Genomic DNA, 23,844 nt, shown 5'->3' with positions numbered 1-23,844 from the left:
GTATTACAAAGCGATGGGAATCCAGATTGAACCTACGGTAGCCTACTCACCGCAGCAAAATGGAGTTGCGGAGAGATTCAACAGAACTTTGATAGAAAAGGTACGTACTATGCTAATAGGATCCAATTCTCCAAAATCGCTGTGGTGTGAGGCCGTGTTGACGGCCGTGTACCTACTAAATCGAAGCTCAACCTCTGCGTTGCCAAAAATGTCACACCGGCTGATCTCTGGTACAAGAAGAAGCCAAGTCTAGAAAAGGTTCGAGTTTTTGGTTGTCAAGCTTTTGCATGGATACCGAACCAACAACGAAAGAAATTAGATGCGAAGAGTCGCAAGCTGTTCATGGTCGGGTACGCACCCAATGGCTACCGGCTATGGAACGAAGAATCGAAACAAATTGTGATTGCTCGTGACGTCAAGTTCAATAAAACTGTTTCCCTGGGCCAATGATGGAGAAGATCGTGCTAATGAAAATCTGGTGGTTCCTATAGTCTACGAGCAAGAGGGGAAGAGCAAACCGAGCAGTTCGATGTGCAAATTGAAACTCTACAGCTGATGATCAAGTCTTGTTCGAAGATGGCAGAAGTTGAAGATGTAACGGAATGCGATGACACCGCGCTCCCTTCGCATTCAGATCTGGACATGTCTTCTGGCCCAAGTGGCGAGCAGTCCACGAGGCGCAGCGAACGGGAGCGCCTATTCCCCCGTAAATTTCTCAACTATCTTACTGGGCTTAGCGCAAATGCTGTTGGTTTTCCCATCCCATCAGATGCATCAATGAAGGCCAACAATGTGTGGAAGCTGATGAAGGAACCTGGCGGTGTGAAGCCTCTCAAGACAAAATGGGTCTTTGGTCTTTTCTTGACTGCAAAGCTCTACGGACGTCAATAACATTGCCTATATTCGATCACAGCCATACCTTTAGTGCAGTCTGTCTAGTAGTCGTATATTTCACCACTGGGATACGCAAGGCCCCGTGAGACGCTACGGTTTACTTATAAACTTTATGGGTCCTGTGGTGCAGAGGGTCGACTGGAAAGATTTCCGGCCTGTGCTATGTCCAGCAATTACTTAACTGTTGCAATGTTAGATTTCGGTCGACTTCTTTCATTTCTTTATGAAGGATACACCGCCATGATCATCTGAGTGTGCCTCTGCTGCGATGTCCAGCAGGGTTCTAGTCTAATGCTTGTTTACATATTTCGCCCCTACGTGAGGTGTAGCCAACCAAGCGCTACTTCCGTTCCCAAATTTCAGTTGCTATCAGCCTCTATTGACAACTACGATTCAGCTGGGTGTTTGAGATCCAGTTGTAATGCCACCAGGCACGAATTATGTACCGCAGGTATCTGTTGATGGACACCTACTGTAACAGTCGTTGAGTGTTCTCCACTGATACACACCATGTCTCGCTAGCGTATAACAGTCCAGGTTTCACGTTAGAGTTGAAATCGGATTTTGGTATATTGACTTATCTGCATGCTTCTCCAGATATGTCTCAAACAGCCAAAGGCCTTCTTAATCCGTGCGCTTATGTCGATCTTGGTACAGCTGTCTGACGACATTTCTCTTCCAAGCCTTCAACATTATCCACTGATTGTCCGGCAACTGTAAAGCTGGAAAGGCCCGCATCCTCCCACCAGAATCTTGTCGAATACGATGAGGGACAGTAGCGGTGGTAAACTATATCTTGGCACGGTGGTTTCCATACCACTAACCAAGCCGTCCACAACCAGGGCGTTGGGCAAGAAGATTCACGCTTCGATTGTGTGCTGTTCAATAGATGGTCTTCCTTTCTCCCTTTCACCCTCTATCGTTTCATACTTGTTCGCGTTCGATTTTCAATTATCCTTCGATTATCTACTCCCTCATACTTTGAGTAGAAATGACCGATAAATCCGATAAACAAATCATACACCACAATTACGGTCGTAAAATCTGTTTCAATTATATCCTTACCTCACACCAGCTCTACTGTTTGCCTGATAAATAATAATAAAAGTTTCTTAAATACGAATTGATTTCTTCAAGTTTTTATTTTCTTCTTATTCTTTGTAGCTAAAAATCCTCGCAACTGGAACGATGCACTTGAAGCTGTTGCGACCTACAACTTCGATGCGTCGAGTGCAAACGAGCTAACAATCCGAGCAGGTCAGTCTGTTCTCATCGCACCCAGAAGTGTGCAGGAAGAGAAGAATTTACTGAACACTGGCTGGGTGCTGGCGTCAGTAGACAACGAAGTATCTGGCTTAATTCCGGTAAGTTATGTTCAGAGATCTAAACAACAACAGCTACTGTCGAACGAGAACAAACCACATTCCAGTGAAACAAATCGGTTGGAGAGTGAAGCATAAAATTCTCTCAACATCGTCTAATTTGTGGGTAAGGGCTGTATAAATTAATGAAACAACTTATATTAAATGGTAGCATTAGTACGATGGAGATTTATTCTGGGTACATTAATTAAATTAATGTAATTGTTCATAAAAAAAACTTGCAAAATTCTAAATTCTGATTTGATCGTAATAGCTAATATGGAAAAGCTCGTTTTTATAAATCATTTCGCAACACAATATGTTTTGGACATTTGAATCTTTAAACTGCATAGTCTAGTCTATATTGTAGGTTGGTGCATGGTTTGTATTGTGGACTTCAATTTTATCTGTTCCAAAAAAGAACAATTTTTTTCCTAAGAAATTATAGTATTTCTTTTGGTAGTCATATTAAAAGAATTATCTGTTGTGTTTCATTATTTGTGTTGTACAAAGAATAAAATTTGATTAACAGTTAAAAATCCATTATAAAGTCTATTGGTATTCAAATTGTGAAAACTCCTCTTTGAAACTTTGCAACAACCGCAGAGCACCCCTACATATAATTCTTATCGTTCACCTGGTAGTACTCATCGAACTCTGTAACAGAAAATGAAAATCTTGTATGTTGTAATTTGGCGCATATGTCGCATATGTCTCTACTTCCTATCCCGCAGAAGTTTTATAGATAAATCAACTAGAATCATTGGCGTTACAATTATCCATTGCATTGAAAGATTAGTCTATAAATATTTGTCGAGATCGGCCTTTGAAGAAGCCTTGTGCATTACAGTGAATCTTTTTTGTCTTGCATGTAGTTAGTACTAGCTGGTTTGGGCCGATATCCCTTGGAAAATGGAAATTTGGGTTTTATTGTAAAAGTTATATCAATCAATCAAACATACTGTGGTACGGGGTGTACTACGTTCACCGATTTGTCGTGTACGCAGAAATCCATTCTGTAGAAATTATTAAACGCAATAGAAACGGGTTCATTTGACTAAACTCGTTATTATTTTTATTATTATTTATTCAGACTAAGGCCGAAGTGGCCTGTGTGGTACAAGAATCTGGTACAAGAATCTTGAAAAGAGTACCATAACAATTATTGTCTTTATCAAAGATAGTCTTGGAATAATTTTCTTGTTCTCTTGTACCATGGTACAAGTACCACAGGTGTGTCCTTAGTATAAGAGTCTTCTCTATTCGGCTCGGTCCATGGCTACACGTCGCCAACCACGCAGTCCACGGAGGGCCCGCCAGTCATCTTCCACCTAATCGATCCACCTTGCCCGCTGCGCACCTCACCTTCTTGTGCCCGTCGGATCGTTGTCGAGAATCATTTTCACTGGGTTACTGTCCGACATTCTGGCTACGTGCTCGGCCCACCGCAGTCGTCCGATTTTCGCGGTGTGAACGATGGATGGTTCTCCCAGTAGCTCATGCAACTCGTTGTTCATTCGTACGCAGATGGTGCAGCACTTTCCTTTCGAAAACTCCAAGTGCGCGTTGGTCCTCCACGAGCGTTTTGTAGATTGTCAGTTTGGTACGGCGGCGAATTCTTGCGGAGTCCAAAGTACGTACGATTTTCAGCCACTATGCGTCTACGAATTTCTCTGCTGGTGTCATTTTCGGCAGTCACCAGTGAGCCCAAGTACACAAATTCTTCTACCACCTCGATTTCGTCACCACCGATGCAAACTCGCGGTGGGTGGCTCACATTGTCTTCTCTTGAACCTCTTCCTATCATGTACTTCGTCTTCGACGTCTTGATGACTAGTCCGATCCGCTTAGCTTCCCTCTACTCTACTTTCCTCCACTTTTCAAAGTTACGTGCCATAATATCTATGTCGTCGGCGAAGCCAAATAGCTGGACGGACTTATTGAAAATTGTACCACTCGTGTTAATCCTCGCTCTTCGTATTACCCCTTCCAAAGCGATGTTGAATAGCAGACACGAAAAACCATCAACTTGCCGTAACCCTCTGCGCGTTTCGAAGGGACCGAGAACTACGCACATCACCCGATCCATCGTGTCAGTTTATCCGGAAATCCGTGTTCGTGCATTATCTGCCATAGCTGGCCCCGATTGTATCATATGCGGCTTTGAAGTCGATGAATAGATGATGTATGGGCACGTTGTATTCGCGACATTTCTGCAGTACTTGGCGAATGGCGAACACCTGGTTCGTGGTGGAGCGTTCGCCCATAAAACCCGCCTGGTACTGCCCCACGAACTCCCTTGCAATTGGTGCTAGTCGACGGCATAAAATTTGGGAGAGTACCTTGTAGGCGGCGTTCAGCAATGTGATTGCGCGGTAGTTGCTACAATCCAGCTAATCGCTCTTTTTGTAGATGGGACACACGACACCTTCCATCCACTCCTGCGGCAAAACTTCCTCCTCCCAAATCTTGGTAATGACCCAGTGCAGCGCTCTAGCCAGTGCCTCACCGCCGTGTTCAAATAGCTCTCCTGGTAGTTGGTCAACCCCTGGGGCTGTGTGGTTCTTCAGCCGGCCAATCTCCTGGATTTCCTGGAGATCCGGAGCCGGTGAAATTATGTCCTGCGCGCGTTCTCCCAGGTCCATCACCATGCCGCCATCTTCGTCTGCCATATCGCCATTCAGGTGTTCTTCGTAGTGCTGCCGCCACCTTTGGATCACCTCCCGCCAGAGATGCATCTGAACACGATGACGCATGTTCGTGTTCAAAACGTTCTGAACACTGCACACTGTTCAAGAGCACTGACCTAACTTAGCAACTTGTATCCTAGGAAAACAAATTCAAGCGACGGCATGCTACACATTTTTTCGCTAGTAACGGAACACGTGGGCATCTAACGGATAGAAATCAAGCATGATCGTATGTTTTTGCATAGTTCCAAATCTAAGGAATCTTAGTTACCATGATCGTTTTGCTTGCGTATCAAACAACTGTGTTCAGAGATCAAAACTAAGAACACCGAGGTGCGCTCTTGGCTCATGTTCTGTTCAGGATGCATGTCTGCCTCACGCTCGTTCGTAAGAAGGTTCCCGTTTATGCCCTTACACATATCAGGCTGTGGCACGTGGCCCTTACGTGAACGATTTAACTTCTCATAGAACTTTCGTGTGTTATTAGCGCGGTACAGTTGCTCCGTCTCTTCACGGTCTCAATCTTCCTGCTGGCGCTTTTTCCTCCGGAAAATCGAGTTTTGTCTGTTTTGCGCCCGTTTATATCGTGCCGCGTTCGTCCTCGTGCGGTGTTGCAACAATCGCGCCCATGCTTCCCTTCTCGTCGTCGTCGTTTCTCTGATCCGGGGGCACCATGCCAAGTGCAGCGGTTGCGGTGCTACCAATGGCGGATCGAATATCTCTCCAGCCATCTTCAAGAGACGCTGCGCCTAGCTGCCCTTCCGTTGGAAGTGTTACTTCCAGCTGCTGCGCGTATTCTTGGGCTAGTCTACCGTCTTGTAACCGCCCAATGTTAAGCCGCGGCGTCCGACTTCGACGCGTGTTGTACACCGTCGAAAGTTTTGAGCGCAGGCATACTGCAACGAGGTAGTGGTCGGATTCAATATTCGCACTGCGGTAAGTGCGGACGTTCGTGTTGTCGGAGAAGAATTTAGCGTCAATTAGAACGTGGTCGATTTGGTTTTCCGTTTCTTGGTTAGGTGATCTCTATGTGGCCTTGTGGATATCTTTGCGGGGAAAGAAGGTGCTTCGGACTACCATTCTGCGGGAGGCTGCGAAGTTTATGCATCGTTGGCCGTTGTCATTCGATACGGTGTGCAGACTATCCGGTCCGATGACTGGTCTATACATTTCCTCCCTTCCTACCTGTGCGTTCATGTCACCGATTGACGTCCCGCAGTGGGCATCCAACGTATGTCTGCTCCGGCTGTGCGTAGAACGCTTCTTTCTCGTCGTCGGGTCTCCCGTCTTGTGGGCAGTACACGTTGATGATGCTATAGTTGAAGAAACGGCCTTTAATCCTTAGCTTGCACATCCTTGCGTTGATTGGCTGCCACCCAATCACACGATGGCGCATCTTACCCAGCACTATGAAGCCGGTTCCCAGCTCGTTGGTGGTGCCACAGCTTTGGATTAAGGTAGCCGCTCGATGCCCGCTTTTCCACACTTTCTGTCCTGTCCAGCAAATCTCCTGCAGCGCCACGACGTCGAAGTTGCGGGGATATAATTCATCGTTGATCATCCTGTCGCAACCTGCGAAACCTAGCGACTTGCAGTTCCATGTTCCAAGCTCCAAATCGTGATCCTTTATTCGTCGCCTATGCCTTTGCCGATTATATCGAGTCGCATTATCTCTTATATTGTTCGTAATTATTGGTTTTTCTGCGTAATTATTGGGCCTGCACAAACCTCCTGTCTGTCGAAGGGCCGTCGTGTCAGGGCTGTTTTGTGTCCCACCTAACACCAGGACTTGGGCTTGTGCGCTTTGAGCGGCAAACGGTCGCTTTATATATCAAGATTTATATATCAATCGATTCGCAAACTCTCCACCAATTTGCCAGTAGTATTGAAACTTTTGAGTATCAACGCTAAACTATTGAAAATTTCAGTTATTTCATGCATCATGCATCTCCTATGCAGCGCGTTTCAATCCTTGGTAATTGCCTATTTTTTGGGTATTATCAATTGTTGGGTGTATGCATGGAGTGGCTCAGCTGCTAGACTCCTCATAGAGTGGGAGATGCTGCTAAGATGCTAAGTGTGATAGTTCCTTCTGCAAAAAGCCATCGCGTACGCGGCCTTCCACGAAGCCTGCGGCCTCTTCCGGGTTCTCTACTAAATATTATCTTCGCTTAACGTTCTTCCGGCATACGAACAACGTGACCAGCCCACCATAGTCTGCCGTGTTGTATAAGCTTAATAATATCCAGCCCTGTATACACCTAGTACAATTCGTGGTTCATGCGACGCCGCCAGATACCGTTCTCCTGTTTACCGCCGAGTATTGTCCGCAGCACCTTACGCTCAAACACTCCGAAAGCTCTCCGATCAGCTTCCTTTAACGTCCATGTCTCAAAAAATAGTCTCTTACCGCACAGCTAATGATGGCGTTCTAAAAGACTATTTTCTTGCGACCAATAAGGTGTATAGTGAAGTGGTTCAACGGATTTCCATGCTCCTTGCAATAAGATTTTGCACTTGTGCAATTTTGCACTTAAGAACTGTCTACCGTTGTCAAAAGTTTTCGTGATAGGAAACCCTAGTCGGGCGAAAATCTTGTGCAGTTGTGATATGGTTTAATCAGCTGTTATTTGATTCATTATCTTCCAAGACACGTGGTTTTTTTTTTTTGGCAAATTTCATATCAATTTGTTCATTTCCAAACATGTGCTTGCGTATGCACAGCCAAGATATTTAACAAAAAATGATTTTCGTACCGCCGAGTTTTTTTTTCGGTCGTGGTTATAGCAAGAAAAAACAGCGCGCCTATCATTCATAAACGCAGTCGAGACTGCATCAGTGATCCAGGACTATGCGAGTTCCGAAAAGTTAAATTATTGATGATCGTCGTAACCAAAAATAGAAAATTTCCACAATGCTTAGTAGTGATACTCCAAAAAATAGGCCTCCGACTCCTCCTAGAGATACTAAAATATAAAAGAAAAATAGTTTACGATACAGGAAGTTTATCAGCACTGAATGGATGTCATCTTTTACCTATGAAATCCAAATTAGTATGTGATACAGATCTTTCGTATCTACTTGTCGGTACGTTCATTATTTCCAACATCACGTGGCCTGGTGCATTTAGATCGTCCATGTTGAAAGTGTTGTCGCTGTAATAATTTTCCTAAACTGCTTCATCATTAAAAAAAACTATTAATAAAAACTTTGGATTACCCCAACAAGTTGATTTCCATTTCTAAGCACGACTGAATGCATGAATCCTTGTCTCCGAAAAGCGTTTCCTTAACTGCGACTAGTATGTTAGCTTCAATATAAGATCATATCCTTATATAAGATGATTGTTAGGTACAATAGATAAATGAAGACTGTGTAGAATTCAATACCAAATTTTCAAAACGACTTGTCTGCTAAGATCTAAACAAAGATGCAAACGTTGATTTGACGAATCTGAAAGCACTCCCACGCAAACCAACACCATCAATGCGAAGTTAAAGGCTTCTGCTACCTGTTGATGGTGTTGGTTTGCGTGGGAGAGCTATCAGATTCGTCAAATCGACGTTTGAATCTTTGTTTACAAAAGCAGAAAAGTCGTTTTGAAAATTTGGTATTGAATTAATGTTTTTTGCACAGACAAAGAGACATAACACATTGAACATTCACTAAACAAATTCATCTTCGTCTACACACTAACCACATCTGTTGTTAACGTCCAAGTCGGGTGGTTTAATCCCCGGAAATAGGCAATTACCTTTGATTGAACTGAACTTGAGTTGCGTGCTCTTGCCTACGCAATGCGGTCGGGTCTGAGCTTGACGACCGACTGGCAAATAGCTTACACAACCTCACTTGATCAGTACCGTTGCTGATGAAGAATGTGTATAGCCGCCAGACATTCTAAATACTCACGCTCCTCTAATGTGGACGTGTACAATACACATGTGGAAGTATTGGCTTGATAAATGGATTGCGAGTGATTTGACTATGCGTCCAATTTGGGAATCTCGAGCTCGTTTAGTAGCCGCTAGGTTGCGAAGGCCGACGGAGGTCCTTCGTAGCTTAGTTGGTTAAAGCACCAGTCTAGCGTACTGTAGGGTCATGGGTTCGAGTCCCATAGAAGGGAAAGTGGTTACCTCCAATACATTTTTTCAAATCAATATCTTCTACATAACGTACATATTCACATATGAGTTTTCATAACATTGTAAATTAACGTCCAAGTCGGGTGGTTTAATCCCCGGAAATAGGCAATTACCTTTGATTGAACCACATCTGTTGTTTTCACTTAGTTGGGCAAATCACGCACCAGATGGCGGTAGTGAGCAAACGTCAAACTCGAGCAAATCCGATGCGCGCGGCACGAGTGATTTATTGGCTAAATAATGATTATTTAAATTGACCAGCAAATCAGTGAACGATGAGAATTTCAAAAATGTTATGTCTGTTTGTCTGTGTTTTTTGTGTCAAAATTGTAAGAAAGATACGATTAGCTTATGATAAGAAAATTATTTTGAGCTTTTGGTGGAATGTATTTACTTGTCATTATACGAGTTTATACAATTCCACTTAATTCCATTGTTTATCGCTTCGAAAATCCTGGGTAGATCCTTCCGGTTGATGATGCTGTAAATGTCGTCGACGTTTCTCCATCATTTCTCGGGTAGCACTCCTTGTTCCTATCATCCGAGTTCGCCATGAATAGTTCTCACAAAAACGGATTTCCCATCGGTGCACCCTTCGTCTGTTAGTATATACAAACATAAACAACGTGCATAAGGACATCAAATTCACCCACGAGGAGGAAAAGCAAGGTTAGACCTTTCATGGATCTACTGGTAATCAAGGAAACAAATGCAACAATAAACTTCGAGACCACCAACACCATGAGAGTCCATCCATATACATCGAATCATTCATCATAATGATCCATATGATGCCGCCAATTCACCTAAGTGAGGAAGGAAAAACGAAAGAGCTTCAATACATTTTGGAAACAGCGAAAATCAACGGATATAAGGAGAGAATAATACAAGCAATCATCAACAAGAAGAAAAGGAACCTACGGAGAAACAAACTGACAATACTAACACGGATCAATGAACCGGTAAAGAGAGTATCAGTCCCCTATGATCAACATATCTCCAACCAGCTACGCATCGACTAATGAAATTCGGCATTGATTTAGTTTTCTCCAGCAGAAGCAATCAACTTAAGACTTTGTTGGGCCCCACAAAAGACAGAGTAGAAATGTTAAATAAGGCGGGGATTTATAAAATCAATTGTTCACAATGTGATAAAGTAGTAGATGTATGTAGGTCAAACAAAAAGATCTTTAGATATAAGGTTCAAAGAACATATTGCAGAAGTAAGAAAGGCTAAGAGGGAAACTGATAAGGGGTTCAATTATGAATTTGAATCTAAGGTAGCTGAACATGTACATCAGGAAAATCATTCAATTACGACATCGAAAATTAAAATTTCAAGGAATGCCTCTTCCCCGAGGAAACTTGATGTTGCTTGAAAATCTACCGACAGGTACAAACGCGGTTGTTGAATAAAGATCAAGGAAATGGTAGCTCCTGGCTCTTCAAGATCATACCTAAGAATTGAACGTAACAAGCGAGTTGAGGTAAGCACTGTAGTAGAATAAGTTAATGTATCTAAATAATACCTACGCCTAGTATAAAAAATATAAGCTACGATAATTTTCTTCAAGTGAAGTGAGTGAAGGACACTGTAGACGGCCTTACTGTTGAGGTCGAAATACGTATATGTCAAAGATACAGTCAAGTGGTGGAATTAAATGGAATTGTACAAACTCGTCTTATGACAAGTAGCTTATGATGTTTTTGTAGGAATCAATTACCTCTTGCTATACATCCAAGTCCCGTGAAATTGCAGTACTTTGATTCGTCTGGCGAAATACCCATTTTTTAAATAGTATATTATGTACATATTCAATATTTTTAAGAACCTAAAATATCTTTGGCAAAACTTACATTCAACCGGTGATGTTGGTATTGTGCAGTTGCATTGAGCGAGTTCCATTTCTATTCTTTTAATAAGAAAACAATTGGTAAAGCTATATGGCAACCGCGCTGTTATATTTTCATTTGGAAAACGACATTCTCTTTTGTTGATAGGCTCATCTTTGACATCCACATGATTGTAAACTTCGATAGTCTAGAAGTAAATAAACAATATGAAAAAAATAATCATTACAGGGAGGAGGATTATTTTTTTTTTTTTTTTTTTGTCTTTATTTAGGAGACTTTCAGCCCGAGGCTGGCTCATCTCCGGCAGGAGGATTATTTTGGCAGCACTCTATATTCACGTCCGCAACGTTTATAACTCGGTCGCGTTGTATCCGTATGACGTGATTTTTTCTACATCACTAGAAATCTACAAAACCTAGCCATATATTGGAACCCAAGTAATTCTGTTATAATGCGTCCGAGCAATAAATCATTGCAAACGGGAATAGGGGGTGCTGCCCAAATGGTCCGATTCCCTACTTATCCACTAATAGCTAGAGTACTTTTGCTACATTCACCAATTCGCCCGACTTCTCCAATTTCTTTGTTTTACTGAAATTGTCAACTTTATTGAACTTATTATATTTGCTATATACTTGTATGTCCCTCCCCTCGGATATATGATCTTGTTGCTATGGATAGGCTTACGTCATTAGTACTAATATGCAGGGCTGGTAGCAAGTCACTTTTTAGTGACTTGGTCACTATTTTGAGCCTAGTCACTAAAAAGTCACTATTTGCATCCAAAAGTCACTAAAGTCACTATTTTTCGAAAAATAGTCACTAAAGTCACTATTTTCGCACCGTCGTTTGCGAGAAAAAAGTTTAAATTAAAAACATTTGTACCTTCCATTATCATCAACCAAATCAAATGTAAATCTGTTAGCTATATTAAATATATAAAGTTTTAGAAATTGCTCCAAGGGCAAAGCGCAGGATTGTTACGACTACGCGGATTTCGCGATTTTCGCGGTGTTTGCTGTTTTCGCGGATTTACATAACGGTTTTGAGGTTTCGTGCGGTTTTAGTTTTGGGTGGAAATTCAATGAAAAAAGGAGCGTAGGCTTTTGTTTTTGATAGCAAAATGTCGTTGAGAAGGGACTCCACATTTGATGTCTATGCTTACCCATTTTTTTTGGATATTTCCAAGCCATAATTGAATGCATTATACTCTTGATCACTCGTTTAACAAGCATTATAAGGGTAAGAACTTCATTTGTTTTCATTTTTCATTGTTTCTGACGTCAATTTTGACATAATTCCGTGATATTTCTTAGTTTATGATTGATTAACCCGTCTACGACGAACTACACAGCATGATATTGTCGGCGTAGCACCACATTAGAATTCGGAAGTCGGGACTTCCGAACCGAACTTTCTTTCGAAAGCTGATTGAAAACTAATTGATGTGGAAGTCGAGTCAAGTACGAGCCACTGAAGACGACCTTACTGTTGATGTCGAAATACGAAATCGAAATCTCTCAAGGTACAATCAAGTGGTGGAATTAAATGGGAAGTACAATGTTTTTTTTTAATTATTAAAAATCGTATTTTAAAAATGTCATCATAATTTTGAATTCTTCAAGTTTTTTTCTAACAATTTGTTCTAATAAAGATTCATAAGCTTTGTGATTCCAAATAATTCTCTGTCTAGTAATTGATTAGTCATTTTATTGCTTTTTTACTGAAGAACCATGCTTAATTTTTAAACGTGCCAAAACGAATGTTTACTCGTCTAACTACATAAAAATGAGCGAAAGCCCAATCCAAAACATCGTTCTTGCACTCTTTCCTCATGCTTTTGTAATTTTAGTCTTTTCCTGATTTCTGATAGCAACATGATATCCCTAGTTTTCGATCTACTATGAGTTACACAGTGACAATACGAATGCACCTCAGCTCATACAAAAGTCACTAAGTATTTGGTCACTTTTTCTGCTTCTGAATGTCACTATTTGGTCACTTTTTTCGTCATAGTTGGTCACTAAGTCACTATTTTGAACCGCATTTATCGCTATCAGCCCTGTAATATGGCAACCAAAGCCATATCATGTCGTGGTTGTATCACATGTTGACTATTTTTGTTCTATGCGTCACATGTAATCTGGCATCGATGCACTGATTTTACGGATTTAATCCAACGGACGTCCTTTCCTTGTATGGTGGTACGGTCTAGTGGGGCTGCAAAACTTTCCTTTCGCATTTCCTGGGATGATCTTCCGTAGTCGCGCTTAAATTTAGCTAGATAGATAAATGTTGATATTTTGCATATAGGTATTATATAATTTTCATCCTTCTTATCCTATTTCTTATTGCGAATTTATGACAGCAGTCATCATTGCTAGTGGCCAATCATCATTATTAGCGCTCTTATTGCTATCAGTAAACCGCTTAAAAATCGGTGGAAAAAGATTCACACATCAATAATGCTTATTCCCCTTATGTAATGCTACGCTATGCCTATTTTCAACGTTCGAATGAAGCTTCAATTTTTGGTCATAATGTGGTCAAATCTTTTACCCCCATAAGAATATTTGCTTCGCTGAGAGTTTAAGACGGTGTTCAATAGGAGCTTTTCTGATTTTCGAATCAAAATTCATGATGGCCACATTGAAAACGCAGAAGCATTACATATCTTACTCTTATAATAGTGGTCATCAGAAGGTTTCCGTGTATAAGCGGGTTTTATTATCAGATCTTATAATTTGATCTTGAAAACCATTCCTGATTAAAGTTGAACAAGATATGATTACAAGCTTAATTAGCACATTATCAGGGTTGTTACGACTACGCGGATTTCGCGGTTTTCGCGGATTTGGCGCGGATTTACATAACGATTTCAGGGCTTCGCACGGATTTAGTTTTAGGTGAAAGTTTAACAAATAAAAAGCTGGATCTAAGGATGTTTATTTAAAAATTAGTTTTATGTCTATCTAGATGGGCTTCATTTTCGTTAGCAAATGTTGTTGAAGACAAAATTTACGTTTGAAGTCAGTTACTCACATTATTTTTCGGATATTTACCATTCTAAAGCATGACGCATGCAAAACATGTCTGTTGAAGGACATGAACACCCGAGATATTTGTCAGTTTCTGATTGATTATCGTAAAAGGAACCACATAGCATGATATATCATATCATTTTTCGAAAAAAATTTCGTCAGGAATTCTGATATAGTGTTGAAAATTACATTGCTTTCATAGCATTAATCTAAAACGAATAAGGGTTTATTCAACAATTGGAAATACACAAATGTTCCTTTATTTGATGCAGATGCCTCATTTAAATAAGTACTTCAGCAGAAATTCGTTCAAACATTGGAATGTAATTTTCGAAAGGTATTGCTGAAAAAACGCAGTGATTCTAGAAGGATTTTTTTTGCGATTTTTTCAGATAACTCCCATATTTTTTTCGCAGGAATATTCACACAAAATTTAAGAGACCATCTGAAGAATTTTCACAAGGAATTTATGAGAAATTTAATAAATATATTTATGCAGCCTGAAGAGGTTTTCTGCAGCATTTTAAAACCGAAAAGTTGTAAAGAAATTTGTGGATGAATTTCTGCAAAACATCTTGGAGCACTGACCACAGGAATTACTGTAAAAAAATCGCAGCAATGCCATATTGAATTTTCGAAACAATTCTCGGTTATCCACAGGAATTCACCAAAGAATGTCTGCAGAAATTGCTAAAACGATATCCACAGAATTTCTGAAGGAAGTTCCGAATGTATTTCCGGAAGAATTTTTACAGATTCCCAGAAAAATTTCCGCAAAAATTCACTTTGCAATTTCCTCAGAAATTCCTGTAACGATGATCACAGGAATTTCTTTAAACAATCTTCATAAATTGCGTCTAGATTTTAACTAAAGATCAATTTCTGTATAAATCAATTTCTGTATAAATGACCAAAGGGATTTCCGCAGAAATTAATAAAGAAATTTGCACATGTTGTCTCTGAAAATGTCCCGTAGGTTGTACTTTAAGGTTTTTTTTTTTTAAATTTATGACAAAGAATTTCAGCTTAATTTCCCAGGGGAACTTTTGCAAGAAGGAGGAATTTACACAAATGTTCTAAGACAAATTTCCGCAGATAATTTGGAACGACTCCTGCAACAGCAGTTGGATTTCGGCAAAAAATTCCAGAATAATTTCCGCGAAAATTCGTAGAAATTTTCGAGATAAATGTGTGCGAATGATGAATTTCTGCAGGAATTTTTGCGGATATTCTCGGAGGTTTTAACTGAAATTCTATTGAAATTACGAAAAATGGGTGTTAAAAATGTTAACCTCTCTTTCCCACAACTTTTTCAAAGTTTTCAATAGGAAGCAATCATGCAATTCACAAATCCGGTAATACTCACAATGTAGAGAACTATCGTGGGATTTCTATCCTCAGTTGCCTCCCGAAAACGTTCGAAAAGATGGTTTACGAAGTCGTGTACCAAGCGGTTCGCCCTATAATCTCCGAATATCAACACGGATTTGTCCGGAAACGATCGACAACGACTAACCTGATGGTTTTTGCCAACACAGTAATCAACTCCATAGAGAGAAAACGACAAGTTGATGCCATATACGTGGACTTCAGTAAAGCTTTCGATAAGGTTCCACATTCTTTTGCTATCGATAAGATGAGGCACATGGGAATTCCTGACTGGGCAACGACTTGGTTCCAGTCCTATTTGACAGACCGCTCTGCATATGTTCACATCAACGGAGTTAATTCAGCGAATTTTGGCATTCCGTCAGGCGTCCCCCAAGGAAGTCACATAGGACCGTTAATTTTTATTCTGTTTGTTAATGACCTGTGCAATAGTCTTCGCTCCTCTAAGCTTTTATTCGCTGACGATCTAAAGATATATCGTGAAATCGAGACTAGGTTGGATTGCTGCGTTCTCCAAAATGACATTGATACACTTCTACGATGGTCCTCTTTAAATGGTATGGAAGTCAATGTTGCTAAATGCAGTTCCATAACATTCAGCCGTTTGCGAGAGCCATTGCTGACTGATTACTTTATTGGAAACAGCCGTTTACTACGAGTTTCATCGATTAAAGACTTGGGAGTCATTATTGACTCTAAAGTCAGATTTAACGACCACATCAACATGATCACAGCCAAATCGTTTGCCATGCTGGGATTTTTGAAAAGAAACACGAATGCATTCCAGGACATATATGCGCTAAAAGCGTTGTATTGTGCTCTCGTCCGCAGTCTGCTAGAATATGCAGTTGTTGTATGGGCACCCTTTCATGCAACATTGATTAACAGAATGGAAGCGATTCAACGAAACTTCATCAGATACGCCCTCCGGGTACTACCTTGGAACAATACGGCTAGCTTGCCCCCCTACGAAGAACGGTGTATGCTAATAAATCTGCAATCGCTAGCTACCAGAAGAAAACTCCTTCAAAGACTCTTCGTGTTCGGAATTCTCGCTGGAGATGTGGACTGTGGCTTTCTCCTAGCTAAAGTACACATCAACGTGCCTCGAAGACAACTACGGCATTACATACTTCTTGCCGAGTCTACTCACCGTACAAACTATGGATACAATGAGCCATGGAGCATGTGCTGCCGCACGTTTAATGAAGTAAGTCACGTGTTTAATTTTAATATTAATAAAGAGGCATATAAGTCAACAATACAAAACCTAGTATAACTAAGAAACATCTATACAACTTTATGTTGGAGATTGGAATAAATAAATAAATGCTAGAACAAAAGTTATTTGGCATAGCTAAAATTAGTGGAAAACGAAAAAAAAGTTTTTGATTGTAAATCAATAGTTACTTGATTGTTTTCAATAGTTTAACTATTTTTACACAAAATTGATTATATTTGCAGTCTAATGAAACCATAAAGTTGTGCCAAATACTGCTTTTTGTTGTTGAAATAATTCGATGAATGTAGGAAGGTGCAAAATTTGATGGAGCTCTACAGCTACCATGGGAAGGAAAGGGTTAATTGGCGGAATTTCCTGCATGAACTCCTGGACAAACTTGTCACAAGAAATGAAGAAGGATTTTCCGCACAAATTCCGGAATAATTGTTTCTGGAGTTTAGGCTAATTTTTCTACAAAATTTCCGATGAAATTTTTTGCTGAAACGTTTATTATTTGTTTCTTGATACAATTTGTTTTACAGAAGTTTTGTTTGAATACGAAATTGTACGGTCTAAGTACCCAATGTAAACGTAAGTATGTCTTGTGATCGAAAAATAACAACAAAGCTGCATAATTTGTTACTTGAGAAGAAATTGCGGTTTCGGCAGATTTTTTATTATTTGCCAAGTTTATCTATAATCAAATCTGGCCTGAACATTCCTTGTATATCAATGCATCTCGTATAGTTCTATCAACAAGAAATCCACTGCAAATAATGAAACAAAACATGCCCAAACCAACAACTTATCTAAGAACAAAGATGTTATCGGTCATTTAGTAATTTGCGTTCGATCCTTTAGTAGTTTGTTTATAACTCATTACAAAAGCTGAATTTTAAAATATGCTGTATGGTGGACTTCTAGTGCGAAGGTTTTTCCACAACTCTGCCTAATGGTTCGTTGTTTGAATTCCACTAGTAACGGAGTTACAGCTGTAGTTTCAGTAACTTAGACTAAATGATAACAAAAATCCAATCATTTAGTTTAAGTTACTGCAACTATCGCCATAACTCTGTTATTAGTTGAATTCTTACAACGAACCATTAGGCAGAGTTGTAGAAAAACCTTCGCACTAGAAGTCCACCACACAACACATTTTGAAATTCAGCTTTTGTAATGAGTTATAGACAAACTACTAAATGATCGAACGCAATTTACTAAATGATTGATAACATCCTTGTCTAAGAAGCGGTGCTTATTGAAATAGTTTTGGCTGTTTAGTTCTTGTTCACTAATCTTCAGTACTTTTAGTACAAAGGACCATCTAGAAAAGTTGTTATATTAACTGCGATTTTGTTAGTCCTATTTTCAATTTGTTGCAAACTTGAGTAAAGTTGAAGTTGAAAATGATATTTAGGATGTGAACCATTCCACCGATTCGTTTAACTTTTAGTTAAAATTTGACATTCCGATGGTTATTTTCCCATCGTGGTTAAAATTTTATTCCGAAGCCGACCCATTTGAGTTTTGACAGATTGATAGTTATTTGGAACGAAATGGATTTGGCGCCAATTTTCTAGCGAACAAAGTTTAACTATCGAACTGTCAAATCTAACCATGCTCCGGAATAGGGTTATTTTTAACCACGGGAAATAACCATCGAACTGTCAAATTTTAACTAAAAGTTAAACGAATCGGTGGAATGGTTCACAGCCTTAATATCAGTAATGTTATAAAAACGAACTTGAAGAGATTATGTTCAGTTAAACTTGATATTTCACGTATATTTGAGAAGGCAGTTCGCGCGAATTTGACGCGGAATGGATTTCATGTCGCGCGGAAACGGCGCGGATTTGATTTTAGTCGGCGCGGATTTGGCGCGGGAAATATTTCAGGATCTCCGTAACAACCCTGCATTATTCAAAATATGTAGCTGAAGGTGTAGTTGAATAAACGTATACAAAATGATCACAACTCCAGACTGACTGAATAGCTTCATAATTACGCCTAATTTGTGTGAATAATTTAGCTTTGAAGGAAAATACTGCACGTTGCTGAATAAAAATATAGTACTAAGGTTAGTTCAACGAAAAATTGTAATTTTTTTGTTAAATATCTTGGCTGTGCATATGCACAGCATATGTTTCGAAATGGACAAATTGATATGAAATTTGCGAAAAAGAATCCACGTGTCTTGGAGGGACTCGAACCCTCAACCTCCTACTCTCTAGATAGGCGTGATAACCCCTACACAACAAGACCACTTAAAGGTCACGTTTGCGGAAAAGCCATCAGAATCCGAGTACCAACCTCCACCTTGGAGGATTCTTTTTCGCAAATTTCATATCAATTTGTCCATTTCGAAACATATGCTGTGCATATGCACAGCCAAGATATTTAACAAAAAAATGGTTTTCGTACGGCCGAGTTGCCGAATAATATGCAATTAATTGTAATCAAGTGTCGGTCTTTCACCGTCATTAGTCGTCTGAGTACACGCGACCGTTTACGTAAAGGCAATCAAACTCATCAAATGCTTTAGCCAAGCAAGCCTTTGGCACAGCAGAGTGCGATTGAATTCGCATTCTATACCGTCCCGCCCAGTCCGTTGCTGAGGGCCATGGAGTGCGATCCTCTCGTTTAATAAACAATGTGCACTCGCTTGGCTGTGGATATACAACAGTAAAGCAAATGTGGAGATTGGGCAAATCAAGCATCCGAAAGATATTCAATTTGCAAAAAAGAGCTAACCGCGGTGGAGGTTGGTACTCGGATTCTGATGGCTTTTCCGCAAACGTGACCTTTAAGTGGTCTTGTTGTGTAGGGGTTATTACGCCTATCTAGAGAGTAGGAGGTTGAGGGTTCGAGTCCCTCCAAGACACGTGGATTCTTTTTCGCAAATTTCATATCAATTTGTCCATTTCGAAACATATGCTGTGCATATGCACAGCCAAGATATTTAACAAAAAAATGGTTTTCGTACGGCCGAGTTGCCGAATAATATGCAATTAATTGAAAGATTGTCAGTTGGGAGATACCATTCGGGGTTAGCCCACCGGTGTCGTAAGAGTGCGTTTTATAGGTGTCTTGCAAAAAAAAATTCTGCTGAAACAAATTTAATTAATTTCATTATTTTTTCACTGGGTAACATAAAGGAAGAGTATACATATACGAATCGTCGACATTGATTTGATATGTAGAAGTTTGCTTCACAAGGGCCACATGCTCGGTTGAAAACTAATTGCGTACTCTTGCCCCACTCTACTCCATGTAGCGTTAATGCTCTTGAGCTTTATCTCAATGCTCCTATGTTCACCTCATGAAAAAAATGAAAAGAAATTTTCACACATGTTAGCAAAAAGAAGCGATAAAATTGGTGCTGTATTTCTTCGTTTCGCGATTAGATGAATTTATGTTTAGTGAGATGGAAAACGGAACAGTTCCCCTACTTTTTGATCGTTTGTTGATCGCTAGACAAATCTTCTTTCAATAGTTCTTTTTTGGATTTCAACTGAATTTGCAATACTTACATTCAATGTGTAGTGCATGAATGCTCCATATTTCCGAAGTCTGAATGGTGGCATTAACGAATACGGAAGTTCTTCGGGGCTATGAATAAACAGCTGTAAAAAGACGTTGTTTTTATTTGAAATATGAACAACTTGTTATATATTTACCACAAAATTGATTGCCTCTATTTCTTTGTACTGAAATTCGAATGTTTTTCTATCATTTTCATAAGTGTATTTTAATGGTAATTTTTCATAATCCATTTTGCTGAACGCAGAGAAATTTCTGTTAAATTTTTATTCGAAATTGTATTGTAAATTACCCACTAAGAGAAAATACTGTTCGATACATAGCAGGGTCCCATTTCTGTGTAAAATGGTTGAAATATGTCTTCACACCTATATGATTTTCCAAGAAACCAAACATCGATGAAAATTTCCGAACATGATTTGGGGAAAAACTGATTAAAAAGAAATATTGAAAGGTTAATTATTAGGACATGAGAAAGTTTTCACTTGCCAATTCTTGCATAGTTGCCAGATCCAGATTACAAGTTTCATTCATTCCACTACACATCATTCCACGGTCGTCAATGTTGTTACTGGGACTGACGAACAAATAGTTTTGCGCAAGACGTAAAAAACTGGAAAACCTACAAGAAATAGTTGTAGTCATTTGAATGCTCTAATAAAAATAATTAATTTTACCTTGCAGGTTTACTCAGATTGTTTTCTGCCCAATGTGCTTCTAAAAAGGTTCCAATAGATTCTATACATAAATTGAATGTGTAATAAATATATTAAATATCAGAAAGACATATTAATAAATAATTTAACATTCGGTTTTGGCAATATTCGATTTTGGCAACAAAACCATTCGATTTTAGTAACACATTTTTTTTAAATATGTGTCACGTTGTCCACGTAAATCTCATAGTCCATGTAAAAAACTGGTTAGAGCCCTAAACTAGAGATCCTATAATGATAGATATGCAAATACTTTTCCAGACGATTTAGCAACGCTGTTACTTTTGTTTAGCAAACGCTTCCAGCACTTGCCACAGACCAAATGTTGATGGTTGTATATGACTTTGCATTTGATAACAATTTGGAATATGTTTGTCGGTCCACTAACAGTGTTTAAATAAGCATTGTCACTAAAGCAAAAGTGCAATATAAATGAGCAAAAGACGATACATAACTAGATTACTACTACTCGCGAAAGTAAAAGAAATTGTTTATTCGATGAAACTTTTCTTAAAATCTATTTCATAACAATCTCAATACCTCTCAATCTGCAACAATAACAACGTTCATTTGGCTTACGTTTTGACAGTACTCAATGCTCGATTGGCTCACAATGGCCGCTTTTGCATATCTCTCATCGCGTAAAATTTTCTTTTTAAGGAAAACGTTTAAATTTCAAAATTTGCGTAAAAATATTGGCTAGACCCCGAAACCGACGTAAAATTTTTTTAGAAAAATTGCGTAAATATAAATATGTTGCCAAAATCGAATGGCGTCTGTATAATAAATTTTGGGTACCGTCGTGCGGGGCTTCTTTTGACAAATCGGGGGCTACTTTGGACATTTTGAAACAAGAATTATAACGTAAATTACTATCAAATTTCCATTATCACCATTCAGGTGTATTGTTGATAGTTGGATGGCAGCTTTCTGTTTCAAATTTTGTATTTATTTCGTTTAATTTTTTCAGAAAATTTAAAATCCAAAGTAGCCCCTGTAATCAAAAGAAGCCCCGCACGACGGTAATGTTGGATAGCTGATAGTTGGATAGTTTATGTTGATATCATTTTGAGCTAATGTAATATTATTGCAATTGAATTATCGCATGAGTTCTCAAAAGTATGTTATCTACTCAATCATAAACATCCGAATTATTAAAAAAAATCTTGTTCAATCCATTAAGTGGTGTTGATTAACTAAAACTGAAGCATATAATGATAGGTGGTCACTCGATTTTTTACGCGGATCGTGGTTTTTCGAAAATCACGCGGTTTTTATTTACGTGAATGTTGGGATGTATGCTGATTTTTAAAAAAGTTTTAATTTACGCGTTTTTTTTAAGTCAGGAAAGTAGTTTTTTATTTATGCGCTTTTCTGGGATTTACGCGGAACGTATCCTCCGCGTAATGACCAACTTCATTGTACTCATTTGAAGATCCCCATCGAACACTAAAACGTAGTAAACGATCGGATTAATTTTCAATAGCAAACAGTAGAACCGAATTTTCGTAAAAATTCGGTTAATGTTAACTTCTAAAACGTTTGTCACTAAATGTGTACACTTACAGACATACAGACATTCATCGATTGTTTAATTCCTGTATGATACATTTCATCCAGTGGTGAAATCTTTACTGCTTGAAATGTATTAATTAATAATCAATTAAAAAAAAATTATCAAGAATTTGTTTTTGGAGTGGTCATATAGCATTTAAAGAATCTACACTTAGTAACTTAGTGCACGAGATAGGACAAAAGTAAAATAGGTTCGATTATAATAATTTTGAATCGTGTTAAATCAACTTACTCAAACTTCGCCCTTTTGTGTAGCAGATCGACGTAGCAGGGAATGTATTGTTCCATCGCAAATACGATGTTTCAATATTAATATTTACTGTTTCATCAAAACTTTCCAGGGTATACAGCAAGATTAGCGCCATTGATGAAAATGAACATATTATCATCATAAGCCAAAATGATCTGCAATATATTTATTTATTTATTACTCTAAAGATATTACAAACTAAACCAAAGCAAGTTATAAATTACTCATACTCAAGTCTCTTAAATAAAGACAATAATAATAATTATTCATACTTTCCAATCATGCTAGATCTGCTTCCAAGATATCGTAATCCATGGATCGAACAATTGTCGAGGAAATAAATGATAGATTTCATGAAATCTTCTAACATGCTTCACTACTGTTTTCAAAATGGTTTGATTTGAGATGGTTTATAATAGTATCGTTTTTGTTGGACGATCATTTTTTATTTGGGCTGTTTCATCACTATTCGTGCTATTCACAGGGCCGTAATTAAGCGATGTAGCCCTTTTAAAAAATAATTGTAATTTTTTTTTCAGAAACTTGGTTCAATATATTTTTATTTAGGATTCAGTATCTATGAAGAAGGGATCTCCAATTAGCCTTGTGTAGCGTAGAAATGCCAATTCAATTCTTGGTCCGGTCTAAGATGTTTTCGGGTGGACACATAGTGTATCCATTGTACTTGCCACACAAGATACCTACTCATGCAATGGCGGACATAGAAAGCTTTCAATTAATAACTGAGGAAATGCTAATAGAATACTTAGTTGAAAAGCAGGCTAAGTTCCGGTTGGAATGTAGAGCCATAGACGAAGAAAAGTAAGCTCTATGAAGAAATATCGATGAATTTGAACAATTAAAACGCTGTCAAATGATCTCTAATGCAGAAAACGTTTTCCGGTAATATGTATACGGGTCGATTTTGTGGAATAAATTGAAAAATCGAAGCACAAAGAAAATGTCTACAATAGTACTGTTGTTGCGAGCAAGTCATATGTAGGTTAAATGTCGAAAAAGTTATTTTTACTGTCCATTAGTATTTTGGCCATAACTTCTGATCCAATCCATAGTCCAATTTTCAATGGAAAGCAATGAGGTATAGCCTTTTTTGTACGTTAAAGCTCTATGTGTGCTCCAAAAATAAGTTTCCTCAGGTCTTAAGAC

The 23,844-nt window shown here is 38.9% G+C and overlaps 2 protein-coding genes across 4 annotated transcripts in view; one reads left to right on the top strand and one right to left on the bottom strand.

Annotated features, from left to right (window-relative positions):
* The window catches only part of LOC134227769 (peroxisomal membrane protein PEX13), a 47,788-nt gene that overhangs the window by 21,928 nt on the left and 2,016 nt on the right, over positions 1-23,844 (top strand). For 2 of the 3 annotated variants that reach the window (XM_062709448.1, XM_062709447.1), the window contains exon 4: positions 2,059-2,794. In XM_062709448.1, the coding sequence (XP_062565432.1) occupies positions 2,059-2,354 (296 nt within the window). In that variant the 3' untranslated portion in view covers positions 2,355-2,794. Of the gene's footprint in view, positions 1-2,058; positions 2,795-23,844 lie in introns of those variants that run through there. The other variant, XM_062709449.1, reaches the window with a different exon arrangement.
* LOC134224607 (sodium channel protein Nach) lies at positions 7,612-22,792 on the bottom strand. The gene is made up of 11 exons (XM_062704019.1): positions 22,660-22,792; positions 20,814-20,874; positions 20,626-20,758; positions 20,433-20,566; positions 20,274-20,373; positions 20,127-20,219; positions 10,948-11,131; positions 10,815-10,862; positions 8,165-8,255; positions 7,982-8,100; positions 7,612-7,911 (listed from the first exon to the last, which is right to left on the bottom strand). The coding sequence occupies exons 1-11, from the start codon at positions 22,790-22,792 to the stop codon at positions 7,814-7,816; spliced, it is 1,194 nt and encodes a 397-aa protein (XP_062560003.1). The 3' UTR covers positions 7,612-7,813.

This window comes from Armigeres subalbatus, chromosome 3, assembly GCF_024139115.2.
Source record: "Armigeres subalbatus isolate Guangzhou_Male chromosome 3, GZ_Asu_2, whole genome shotgun sequence".
In the NCBI taxonomy this organism is placed as follows: Eukaryota; Metazoa; Arthropoda; class Insecta; order Diptera; family Culicidae; genus Armigeres; species Armigeres subalbatus.
The sequence above is the reverse complement of the archived record's forward strand: the minus strand, read 5'-3'. Positions and strand labels throughout refer to the sequence as shown.